At 46.2% G+C, this 12575-nt stretch overlaps 1 protein-coding gene across 6 annotated transcripts in view; it reads left to right on the top strand.

Annotated features, from left to right (window-relative positions):
- Positions 1-2194: 2194 nt before the first annotated feature.
- PPP1R13B (protein phosphatase 1 regulatory subunit 13B) overlaps positions 2195-12575 on the top strand; it is an 84013-nt gene continuing 73632 nt past the window's right edge. For all 6 annotated transcript variants that reach the window (XM_036841481.1, XM_036841482.1, XM_036841479.1 and 3 more), the window contains exon 1: positions 2195-2457. In XM_036841481.1, coding sequence (XP_036697376.1) covers positions 2449-2457 — 9 coding nt within the window. In that variant the 5' untranslated portion in view covers positions 2195-2448. The remainder of the gene's footprint in view (positions 2458-12575) is intronic.

The following is a 12575-nucleotide window of genomic DNA, read 5'->3' as shown; positions in this document are numbered from 1 at the left end:
GAAGATCCCACATGCCACAAAGCAGCTAAGCCCGTGCGCCACAACTACTGAGCCTGTGCTTTAAAGTCCACGAGCCACAACTACTGAAGCCCGCGTGCCTAGAGCCTGTGCTCCGCAACAAGAGCCGCCACCACAATGAGAAGCCCGCTCACCACAACGAAATAAGTTTTTTTATTTCGAAATAAATTTTTTTTAAAAATAGTGAAAATTCTTACCCTGATTTCTGTCCCTAATCCACCCAGTTCCCATTCCCATCTGCAATCATTACTTTATTAGTGTTCTTGATCCTTCAAGAATTCCTTTATGCAAATATGAATCTATACTGATTTTCTCCCCAAATGGGTTTTATTTGCTTTAAAGAGTAATCATTTTTTAAAATATAAAATAGTTCAAACATACAAAGTAGAGAGAAAAGGACAATGTATCCCATGTACCCATCACCCAGATTCAACAATTATCAAGAATTGGCCGAGTATGCATAAGCTATCCCACCTGCCTCGCTCTCTCTCCTTCGCTGAACTGTTTTGCTAGTATGCCTCTCTGAACAATCCAGACATCTTCTTAGACCACCCTAAAAGCCATATCCCAGCATCAACAGTGACTCCTGAAGGGCATCTTGTGAACTTTAATCTGGGTGATGTGGAGACAAAGAGGTCTTTGCAGGGTCGGGGTTTTTGTGTGTGACCTAATTATGTCCATGTGTGGGATGGTTTGGGCGTGGAGGAGGTCAGAGAAAGGAGGCCAATTATGCACGACCTTGGTCTAGATACCAGGCTAAATCTCCCTAAATATGAGGCAGGTGTTATTCCTGTAATTTCCCATTATAGAGATGGGCAAATTGAGATACAGAGAGAAGATGTAGCTTGTCTAAGATCATACTGTGAGGGCGTGGCCAAGGCAGTGTCCGTCTAACTGTAAAGTCCTACACTCTCAACCACTAACCCCCTTGGCCTCTGAAGAAGAGGCCAAGAGGAGTATGGTGTTGCTCTCTGGCCTGCTCCCTCTTTGTCCCTCAGCCCCACCCAGCAGCCTCAGGCCCCTCAGAGGAGCAGACGGGCTAGGGATGGGCTCTGACCACCACCTGCTGTCATCTCTAAGGAGCTGAGCCCTCCCTAAGGTGGGTTCGGGGCCATAAACAGACCTCTCTGCTCCGGATGCTCAAGGAAGTTTTAGAGCTGCCTGTGGAGTGCATCAGTTACCATCTCATCCCCGCCAGGGTTCCAGTGAATGGTACAGTGTGGAGGGCACAGAAAGGATGCCTGCCCATTGGCCGGCCTTCACTGAGAGTCTGCTCAGCCCCTGCCCTGGCCTCCGTTACTCAGGCGCTCAGACCTGAGTGGGTGGCGTCACGGGAGAGAGGGCCGTAAGGAGAGACCCAGACCCTGGAGAGAAGGACTGGGCGCTGCCCGGGGAAGTCTGAGCATCGAAGGATGCTGGTACAGGTGCGCACAGGCCTTCTAGGCCGGGGGTATCGCCTGTGTGAAGGGCCAAGGCTGAAGAGCGGTCACGTGCCCGGGAAGGTCGGCTGGCCGTAGGGAAAGGGCAGCGGGAGTCGCAGAACACGCGGGGAGGTAGTGGTGTCGGGGAACAGGTGCCCAGGGGCCGGGCGCCACGCCGTTTCGTGGGTTCATCTTGAGCAATGCGGAGCCGGGTCACTTGCATGGTTTGGGGCGCACCCACACCCTTCCGATCCGGCCCCTGGCCTGCAGCCCCACCGGGCGTCGGGAGCCGGGGGTCAGGACGCGGTCAAAGGCGGGCGCGCGCGCCGTCGCCACGGGATGCGCCCCGCCCCCTCCGGCCCTCCCTGAGTTGGGGTTCGAGTCTCGGCCCTACCGTGACCCGCTGAGGTGCCCCCGCCGGACCCTTCCTTCTTTGGACCTCGGTTTTCCCATGCCCGACGTTTGCGAGGGTCCGGGATCTTGGCCCCGCACGGCCTGGAGCCCACAGGCCGTCACGCCGGGCGGGGCAGCAGTCCAGCTTCCGCAGCACTACCGCCCCTCCCCCGCCCGCCCGCGGGAGCGCGGACGCGCTCGTACCTGGCCGCGGCCGGGAGCGAGGTTGGGCGGGCGGGGCTCGGATGCCCCACCCCCCCGGACCCGCCCCCAGCACAGTCGGGCCAATCGGAGGGGGCGGCTGGCGCCGTGTGGGGCGACGCGCTGGGGGCAGGGCCTGCGGGGTCCGAGGAGAGTCCGCGGGCTGGCGGCGGGAGGCGGTCGGGCGGAGGTGGTGGCGACGACGACCGGTCCTGAGACAGCGACGTAGCGCGCCGGCGGCCACGACAGGGCCGGCCAGGCTCCGCAGCCCGCTGCAGCTGCCGCCTCGCCGTGAGGGCCCGAGAGCGCGGCGGCGGGCGCGCGGCCTGTGAAGGCGGCCGGAGCGGCGGGCGCGGCGCGGCGCGACGCCGAGCGTCCTGTCAGGCGGCGGAGGGCGCCGCGGACCCGCGCCGCGATGATGCCGGTGGGTGCGGGCGGCGGCGGTTTCCTCCGCGGGCGGCTGGCCAAGCCTCCTTCCTCCCGCGGCTCCCGGCCCTCGGGGCCCGCGCGAGCCCGGCGGGCCGGGCGGGCGGGGAAGGAAGTGGCCTGGCGGGCGCGCCCGGCCCCGGCGCCCCCCGGGCGGGCAGGTGGGGCGGCGCCGGCTGTCAGCGAGGGCTGGGCCGGGGTCCGGGGGTCCGTGGTCCGCGGGTCGCTTCGGGGTCCGGGTGCGGGGGCCGGCGTGGTCGGGGGTCTGGGGGCAGGTCCGGGCGGGGGTCTCCGGGCCGGCGCCCCCTCCCTCGGCCGCGGCGCGGCCCTTCCTGCCGAGCCTCCCCGGCCGCACTGCCCGGGAGGGGAAGCCGGAGGTGAAATTGGAGCCGGTCGGTTTTCCCCGTGCGTCCCGGCGGGGTTCGGACGGGGAGGCAGGGGTGTCGTTTGGCTCTCGCCCCGTTTCGGGGTCTCGAGGCGCCTCTGCCCCCCGCCTGAAATGGGCTGGTGTCGTATTTGGTGTCGGCAGTGTGGGCACCCCCGTGTGGTGTTCCCACGCTGGAAACCCACATTTCTCCGTAGCCCTTTCCTGATTCTGGAATCCTGTTGTATTATATTTAGGAATTTACTTTACATTCCTTACTTAGGAATGGATTTAGAGAGCCGTTTTAGGAATTCCCTTTCACCGTGCCTTCGAGATTTGTACATTTTGCGTTAACTGGCCTGTTGTCAGTGTGTTTTGAAGGTTGAACTAGGTTCGTTTGTGGTGGTGCCGCCTTTGTCCTGCCCTCAAGGATGCGTTGTACTAGGAAGAAGACAGTGCTCATTAAATTTGCCATTCTCCTACCTGACCTTTTCCTTTACCTCTAATCTAAATAGCAGTGGGTGCTGAATTATAATTTTTCTCATCTGGCTTTTTGTGAAGTAAATGTCATGACTTGTGAAAAAATGAAGGGCTGGTGGTACCCAGTTGGATGTATTGGTTTTCTGAGTGCCTGTATATTAAGTAAAATTCTCAAACACATTTATAGTAAAGTAACAACAAAATCGTTCTTTTAGCCTACAATTTCTACATTGAAAATCACATTTCAGAAGGAAAGTACCGTTTCTCTGCATTTTCTGCTTGAATACTATTATTCTGCTGTGCCTGCACCCAAGGACATTTAGATTAGAAATTTTTTTCCCTGATCTTTCAAGTCATTTCCTGTTTCTTGATAATCTCTTCTCCCCTTTTTGAACTGATTCCAACACATCGTGTTTGCAGAGTACTTAAAGTTTGACCTAGTTGATCCTTAGATCCTTCTTTGGCATCAGAGCTTGTATTTCTAAACGTTTGGTTTTAAATGAGTGATTGTCTTGTAATGGAAGGAGAACTGGATGAGCCTCAGAAGAACCAGAATCAAGTACTGGTTCTGCTACTTTTTAGCAATGTGACCTTGAACAAGTCAAGGTCTCCAAGCCTGGAATTACCTCTAAAGCAGGGATAAAAACATACCAATATCTGAGGGCTGTCCTGAGGATCAAAAAGGATGAAGTGTCCAATAGTGCTTGTCAAACGGAATGCCCTGCAAATATTTATTATGGCTAATATGTCTCTGAATTGTCAATTTCTAATTTTAACCTCTGCAAGATAAGACATTTGGAAACAGTTCTCTCCCTAATTCTCACTGGCTAGATTAGGAAAAGGCATTATGGTGTTTTGGAATTTTGAAACCACTTTTAGTTAAATCCTCTAACAGTTGATACCATAGTAATATTGAAGGATATCTATAAAATTTTGACTGGTTTCATCATTGTATGTTTCATTTTAAATACCCTGTTAAGAAATTTGGCTTACATTTTCCATATGGTACATTCGGACATTTTACTTCTATTCCTCACATAGTTAGAATTTCTAGCCTCAGCCTTACCAGGTTTCCTTTTTACGACGTTTGCTTAGCTGGCAATTGGGAAATTTCTTTATGATACTCATAATAATCAAATGTTTTTAAAAAACAAGCCTACTAATTATTTAAAACACACTGCTTTTATTTTAAAATGCCTTCTAGAAACAGATGGTATTTCTCTTAGTCCCTCTTTTGTGGTCTTTACTTTGTATTTCCTTCTTGTTCCCTAAAAGTACTACTTTTAGGATTGAGTCCTTCCTCTATAAATGTAGTTGGCGTTGGTTGTAAATTTAATAGAAGTTTTAAGAACACGCCATTCTTACTTGATACTATCTTAAACTACGTATCCAAGATATAAATGAGATTTTTTCTTTATTATATATTTGGTGTTCATCATCATCGTCATGAATCATCAAAGGAGGGTTAGATCGGATTTTGCATAGTTTGTATAGAGTAGCACTACCCAATAGGAATGTAATGAGCGACACAAATGGGACTTAAATTTTTCTAGTAATTGGTATTATTTTTAATAGTATCTTTTATTAACTCAGTATATCAAAAATATTATCATTTTAACATGTAATCAGTATGAAAAATTTACTAATGTGATATTTTTTTTTTTTTTGGTACTAAGTCATTGAAAGCCAGTGTGAATCCAGTGAAGTTTTACATATATAGCACACCTCCTTTCAGACTAGGACATTTCAAGTGCTCAGTAGCTACATGTAGCTAGTGGCTACTCTAGTGAACAACACAGGTTTAGAGTATATTCTACTTATTTGAGAGTCTGTAATAATTTTTAATTGATCAGATGGCTTACTGCAGCACCCAGTCTCTCAGCTGTTGGAAATTAGTATCTGGCCGTGTTCTCATCTGACACAATAATGTCTCTTTGTAGAAGTGTTCAATTTGCCTGTTACACAGTTTCATGATTGTCTACTTTTAAATAAAGTTATATTTTGGAATTTTCCCTCATTAAAATATTATGGCATTCTAGTATTTGTGGTCATTCACCTTTTTTCAGTGGGTGACATTTTAAAACTTTTCCCAAGGAAAAAAGAGGGCTATACTTTAAAGATTACTCGTTGGCTGGTCCCGAGGGTCTAGACCTGAAATCGTTTAGGCCATACCTAAACAGATTTGATAGAAATAAGAATTTTTTTGAAAAATAAATTTATTTATTTATTTATTTATTTTTGGCTGTGTTGGGTCTTTGTTGCCGCGTGCGGGCTTGCTCTAGTTGTGGCGAGCGGGGGCTAGTCTTTACTGCGGTGCGCGGGCTTCTCATTGTGGTGGCTTCTCTTGCTGCGGAGCACGGGCTCTAGGTGCGCGGGCTTCAGTAGTTGTGGCGCACGGGCTTAGTTGCTCCGCGATATGTGGGATCTTCCCGGACCAGGGTTCAAACCTGTGTCCTCTGCATTGGCAGGTGGATTCTTAACCACTGCGCCACCAGGGAAGTCCCAAAATAAGAATTTTAATAAAAGTAGCCTGGTTCAGAGCATGAAAAGGCTGAAAAACCGCCTTGATCGTTAGCATCATTCTTTTCAACAGAGAATGAACATTTTGCAGCTGTAAAACTTTGTGCACAGGTGAAATATATCTGGGGCGTGGCACTGAGGAGACTTCTTTCTCTTCCAAAGGACGGCTGACTTGAGTAAAGGAAGCTCTGCGGCTCTGAAGTGTGTTTTACCTGTAAGAAGGGCACTCTGGCGGTGCCTCTGGTAATGTTAACAGTGGGGCTCCTTACCTCCAGTAGACACCACGCAGTGTGACTAGTTGATTCCACTCATTTCTGTCTTAGGAGCCCTTCAGTATATTCACTGTGGGCTATGGGTTACATTAGTTTGTGCGTAATATTTAGCTCTCATTAAACAAACATTCACTTATTTCAGGTATTCACTTTCTTCCCAACGATGTAGAAAACATTTTGAGGTTCTGGAATAGGTCTTTCTCTTTTTAAACCGTCAGCTGTCATGTAATTGACAAAACAACGAACTGGAAGCAGAGAGGCTTAGGTTTCAGTCCCCACCTGTAAGTAACTGTGTGACCTGTGGACTTAATCTCTTTGGGTCTCAGTTCCTCACCTGTAAAATGAGTTGGTCCTAGTGGTTTCCAAGTGTTTGTGGTTGGTCCGGTAGTTGATATATAGCAGATACTTTCATGGGGGGTCAGTAATATTTGCATTGGCTGCAGCAAAGGTTGACACAACTTGACACTTGTTTTGGCAGCCTTTTAGTAAACTCATTCACTGCCCAAGTATATTTGTATGATAGAGCTGATAGAAGGAGCTCAGTGGATGTTCACTATTATTGGTTTTTTAAAATTAATTAGTTAATTAATTAATTTATTTTTGGCTGCGTTGGGTCTTCGTTGCTGCACGCCGGCTTTCTCTAGTTGCGGCGAGCGGGAGCTACTCTTCATTATGGTGTGCAGGCTTCTTTTGTTGTGGAGCATGGGCTCTAGGCGCTCAGGCTTCAGTAGTTGTGGCATGTGGGCTCAGTAGTTGTGGCTTGCGGGCTCTAGAGCACAGGCTCAGTAGTTATGGCACACGGGCTTAGTTGCTCCGCGGCATGTGGGATCTTCCCGGACCAGGGATCGAACCCGTGTCCCCTGCGTTGGCAGGCGGATTCTTAACCACTGTGCCACCAGGGAAGTCCCACTTAATCATTAAGTCATTTGATAGGCTTGAATTTACAAGCTAACTCAGTAAACAGAACACCGAGGACTGGAGAAGATTTTTTTTTTAAACTGGTTTCTTTAAGACAAAAGTTACAAACATAATATTACCATTTAAAACAATAAAACTATTTCTAGCCTTTGGAGTGCCCAAAAAATTCACAAAAGGAAAAGCAAAGCTTCGCTCATACAAAGATGTGTATGTAAAAGATTTTATTATTACAGTTTTATTGAACTAAAAACTAGTCTAGGACTTCCCTGGTGGCACAGTGGTTAAGAATCTGCCTGCGAATGCAGGGGCCACAAGTTCGAGCCCTGGTCCGGGAAGATCTCACATGCTGTGGAGCAGCTAAGACCATGTGCCACAACTATTGAGCCTGCACTCTAGAGCCCATGAGCCACAACTACTGAGCCCACATGCCACACTACTGAAGCCCGCACGCCTAGAGCCCATGCTCCTCAACGAGAAGCCACCGCGATGAGAAACCCACGCACCTCAACAAAGAGTAGCCCCCGCTCGCCCCAACTAGAGAAAGCCCATGCACAGCAACCAAGACTCAACACAGCCATAAATAAATAAATTAATTAATTAATTTAAAAAAAAACAACTAGTCTATAGGGATAACTCTTCTAAAGGCTACAGTATTAAGTACAGCAACAAAGTTTTGCAGCTATTTAACTTCCTACAATTCAGTTTAGTTATAGTGAGCACTCAGTGTATGGTGTTTGTCATTATGCGCTAAAGCACTGCATCCTATAGGCTTTGTGGTGGTGTCTCTATTTTTATGGAGGACTGAGGCTCAGGAAGTAAAACTTGGCTAAGGTCCCCCAGATAGTAAGTGGTAAAACAAGGTTTGAAAACAAACTGTCTGACTGAAAAGCCTTTGCTCCTAGCCGTTGTACCAGTCACTTACTTGCTATAGTCAACGCATTTTGCTAGAGGTCCTGGTAAGTTGAATTGGGCTAAATATTTTCCCCTGATGCTTAGCTCAAATGGAGCTTAATATTTAAAAGATTCTCACGGTGAATCTTTTTGATAAAAGATGATAGTATTCGCCATCTTGAGTTTGGGGACAACGCTGTTTTAAATGTAAATGTGTTAAATGTATCTTTTCTTTCTCAGCGTCCTACTTTGAAAAGTTTATGCCAGCATATATGTCTAAGAGTTACTTAGAATTTTTAGCATGATAGAAACTTAAAATATCACCAGGTTACTGTATTGAAGTTACATAACTGGTTGTCAACATGCATTTTTGTGTGTTTGCACAGATGGGCAATAGCTTCCCAGCAAAAGTTCGGTGGGATTTTGATGCCTTGAAGTGCTGTTGCCATAGTTATTTCACAAACTATGGTTCTAGGGCTGAACAGAGGAATGGTGGTAATCAGGTTCTATTGTGACACTTTCTTGGCTTGATTGTTTTGTTTTATTTCACTGCAAAGATAGCCGTATGACTGTTGTTCGCACTAATTGGTAAGCAAAAGCTGCTGTTACTAGATTTTGTAAAATAAAAATCTTTGCATGGTGACATCATACAGAACAATAAAAGACTGGAAAATGAGGTAGTTTTGATTAAAATTAATAAGTGACATTCGAAATGTTAGTGTCCAATTCAGAACAGGGTCTTGCTAGCAGTATTGTTAGTGTGTCTAGAGAAAGTGTTAACTGAAGTTTTGACAGAATCATGATTTATAACATATGTTGTGATTGCAATCATTGTAGGTCAAGCAAATGCAAAGGCCCTGTGGTAGGAGCGTGCCCAGCATTCTGGAGAAACAAAAGGAGGCCTGTGTGGCTGGAGCAGAGTATGTGGGGGGGGGGGAGGGGGAGAGTGGAGGAGATGAAGTCAGGAAGGTGATGGTGGTGAGCGGATGGGTTAGGATCTTAAAGGGTCTTTTAAGGGCCTTATAGAGGACGTGGAGAGAAATTTCTTCTGGAAGAAATGAAGCACAGTGGTTTACTTATTGTATCATAAGTAGCTCTGAATAGCAGGCATTGTCCAGGTGACTTCACTGTAGCAGAGTATGGGCCCTGGTGTCGGTTGGCTTAAGTGTGGATTCTGGCATCACCATTTATTGGCTCTCTGACCCTGGGTAAAGTTACTTGATCCCTCAGTTCTTTGTCTTTAAACTGAGGATAATAATAATAGTAACCTTAGGGTTGTTAGGATCAGATGGATTATTACAGCAAAAGGTGCCTGTTGTGTAGTAAATGCTCAGCGAATGTTAGTTATATGTAATAAGTTTCATTTCCTCTGGAAAGCTTTCCCATCTTTGCCTTGGCCAAATACACCAGTAGAGGCCTTCAACCTGGTGTGCCTTTTTTTTTTTTTTTTTTTTAAAGATGTAATTCACATACCATAAAATTTACCTTTTAAGGTGTACAATTTAGTGGTTTTCAGTGTATTTACAAGATTGTACAACCTTTGCCACTATTTGATTTCAGAACATTTTGCCTGGTCTACCTTTGCAATACTTGTAGTGCAGTCTTAAACGTTTGTTTGTATGACTGGTAAATGTCTTTCTTGTCCTAGACTGTAATTTTCATGGCGGCAGGAGCTGTCTCTTTTTATTGCTATTTACCACCAGTGCCTGTCCCAATGACTGGCCACATAGTTGGTGTTCAGTGACGATATTTTGAATGAAAGAAGGTTATGATGTGGAAAGTAGTGTCAGACCCCATTGTGAAGAGGTGTGTGTGTGTGTTCTGATGGGGTTTGCACTTGATCCCATGGGTGATCAGAAACCACCAAACGTTTTTAAAAAGTAGAATGATGCAGTCAGATTTGTATGGTAGAGGGAGAATTCTGGAGCCAAGGCCGGGGGATGGACTGCGGAGGAAGGGAAATTAAAAAGAAACAGGAAGAACAGTTAGGAGACCAGCTGGTGCAGGTCAGACTTGACATGAAGGTCAAGGGAAAGAGCCAGTCAATAGGAGGTAAAATAGATCTGATGGAGTGAGAGGGTGTGTGAGAGTGTGCGTACATGTGAGTGTGTGTACTGACGTGTAAGTGTGTGTGATTAACAGGAAGGAAGTACAGTGGCTGGAGTTGAGGATAACAGGTTTATTGCTTCAGCAGCCGGGCTTGTCTTTCCTGTAACCAAGATAGAGAACACGTGGGAAGGAATAGGTTTAGAGGGCTGTAAGGGGATGAATGAGGTTTATTTTGGGTGTGTTGAGCTTGAGATGCCTGCTATATCCTGCCTGAAAGATGTTACTCTTAAATCTTAAGGTAAAATAAATATATTGAGTTAAAAAAATCATTTGCCCTATATTAAGTGATTTTTAACGTTGTGTTTTTGATGTTCTAGATTACTGCCTGGGCATTTGTGGCATGCCACACACATGTGTCATCCCTTGTACTTGTCATTTTGCCTGATCAGCCCCACCCAGAGCCCCCACTAGACCCAGCTTCATGGGGCAGTGGCTGGCCTGGGCCTCCTCCTTCTTTGTGGAGTATATATGCACACTTTTTATAGCAGTGTAATCTGTGTCTCTGTATTGATAGTTTGTATTTTGCTTTTTGCTCTATTGCATGCTTGTAGTTCTATCTCATGGCAGTCTTGAAAATAACATCAGTGAATAATAATTAAATTCACAAATGATCAAAATATATACAGATTTTTGTGTTAGAATAGAAATGAGAAGTGAGATTTTGTCAAAATGTGAAGAACGGTGAAGTAAAGTTTGACAATTTTAGGATTAACAGAAAAAAAACCCCCCAACAATAGGAACAGAGTATTTGTGATAGAAATACAGATGTAAAACAGGGGGCATAGTGATTATCAGCTCAGACTCTGAAGCCAAGACTGTCTGGTTTCAAAGTCTAGCTTTGCCACTTACCAGCTCTGTGACCTTGGACAAATTATTTAACCTCTTTATTTTCCTCTTATTTTCCTCTTTAAAAATGGGGTTTTTTAAAAAAATTAATTAATTTATTTTTTTTATTTTTATTTTTGGCTGTGTTGGGTCTTCGTTTCTGTGCGAGGGCTTTCTCTAGTTGTGGCGAGCGGGGGCCACTCTTCATCGCGGTGCGCGGGCCTCTCACTGTCGCGGCCTCTCTTCTTGCAGAGCACAGGCTCCAGACGCGCAGGCTCAGTAGTTGTGGCTCACGGGCCTAGCTGCTCCGCGGCATGTGGGATCTTCCCAGACCAGGGCTCGAACCCGTATCCCCTGCATTGGCAGGCAGATTCTCAACCACTGCGCCACCAGGGAAGCCCAAAAATGGGTTTTAATAGCAGTGTATTTCAAAAGGTGGTTGTGAGGATTGTCAAGTGCTTAGTGCATTCTGTTAATAACATCTGCTCCTCTTAGTTTTCTCTAGCAACCGTAAGGCCTCATGGCAGAGAGGATTCAGTCAGCAAAGGAGCATAAGTGAACTTTACGCCACCTAGGTAGAATGCCTGTGTTCTTTCTGCCAGGAGAACTAGGTAGTAATTGCAAAATCTGTCAAGTTGATAGGACAGAGTGGGATGGTTTGTGTTTCTTAGAAATGAAAGTTTACCTTCTCTTTCCAGTACCCTTTGTTATCCAGACCACAGCTCAAAACCAGCTCAGATTCACTTCACTCAGTGTTCTGTCAGCAGAAAAGCTCACCCCCTGTTCTCTGGTCTCTACCTAATTGGCACGTTCCAGGCCACCCTGTATAAAATGTCCCTCCCTGATTGCACTTCATTTTTCTTTATAGTACTTATGTCCACCTAGCAGGTATTTGTGGAGGCTCCATGGAAGTGGGGCTTCATTTTCTTTTCCCACTGCAGGACCCCCAGTGCTTAGGATACTGCCTGCCTCTGGTCGGCATTCAGTAAGTACTTGTTTACTGAATGGTCTCAGCAGGCACTTAGGGCACACCCCTTATATGCTGAGTCTGTGCCAGGGCTGGCACAGTCCCTCCTCTCAGTGAGCTCACGGTGGGGAACAATCATGTAAATAAAAAGTGCCATTCTGAAAGATAAAGACTGTACGCCTGGCAGAGTACAAGCTACGTACGGCAGGGCACAGTGGTGAGAGGAGTCTTCTCAACCTTGGGATGTCAGGGGAGTTTTCACAGAGGAGGTGACATTTGAATGGAGTTGAGAAGGATGAGGAAGAAGGAATTTTAGGTAGAGGCCTTAATGTTTGCAGGGCATTGAGATCTGAATTGGTGTGGTATGTTGAGGGAAGTTGCTTGAAGCTTAAGGCCAGATGAAGCAAGGGGGCTAGAAAGGTCGGTAGAGGTCAGATTCTGAGGGCCGTGTGTGACCTGCATGAAAGTTTGAACTTGATCTTGAGAAGGATATGAAACTGTTGAAGTTGGTTGTTTTTTTTTAATTGTGGTAAAATATACGTAACAAAATTTACCATTTTAACCATTTTTAAGTGTACAGTTCTGCAGAATTAAGCACATTCACGTTGTTCAGCAGCCATCGCCACCATTCATCTTCAGAACTTTTTCATCTCAAACTGAAACTACCGTTGCAGAATTTTAAGGAGAGTTGTAAATGCTCTAATTTATGTTAAAGTTGGCATTAAGTGTCTGGAATCAATGAGAAGAGTCTATCAGGATAATCAAGGCAG

Source organism: Balaenoptera musculus, chromosome 2, assembly GCF_009873245.2.
Source record: "Balaenoptera musculus isolate JJ_BM4_2016_0621 chromosome 2, mBalMus1.pri.v3, whole genome shotgun sequence".
Taxonomy (NCBI): domain Eukaryota; kingdom Metazoa; phylum Chordata; class Mammalia; order Artiodactyla; family Balaenopteridae; genus Balaenoptera; species Balaenoptera musculus.
Note: the sequence above shows the minus strand (reverse complement) of the source record. Positions and strands in the feature narration are given on the sequence as shown.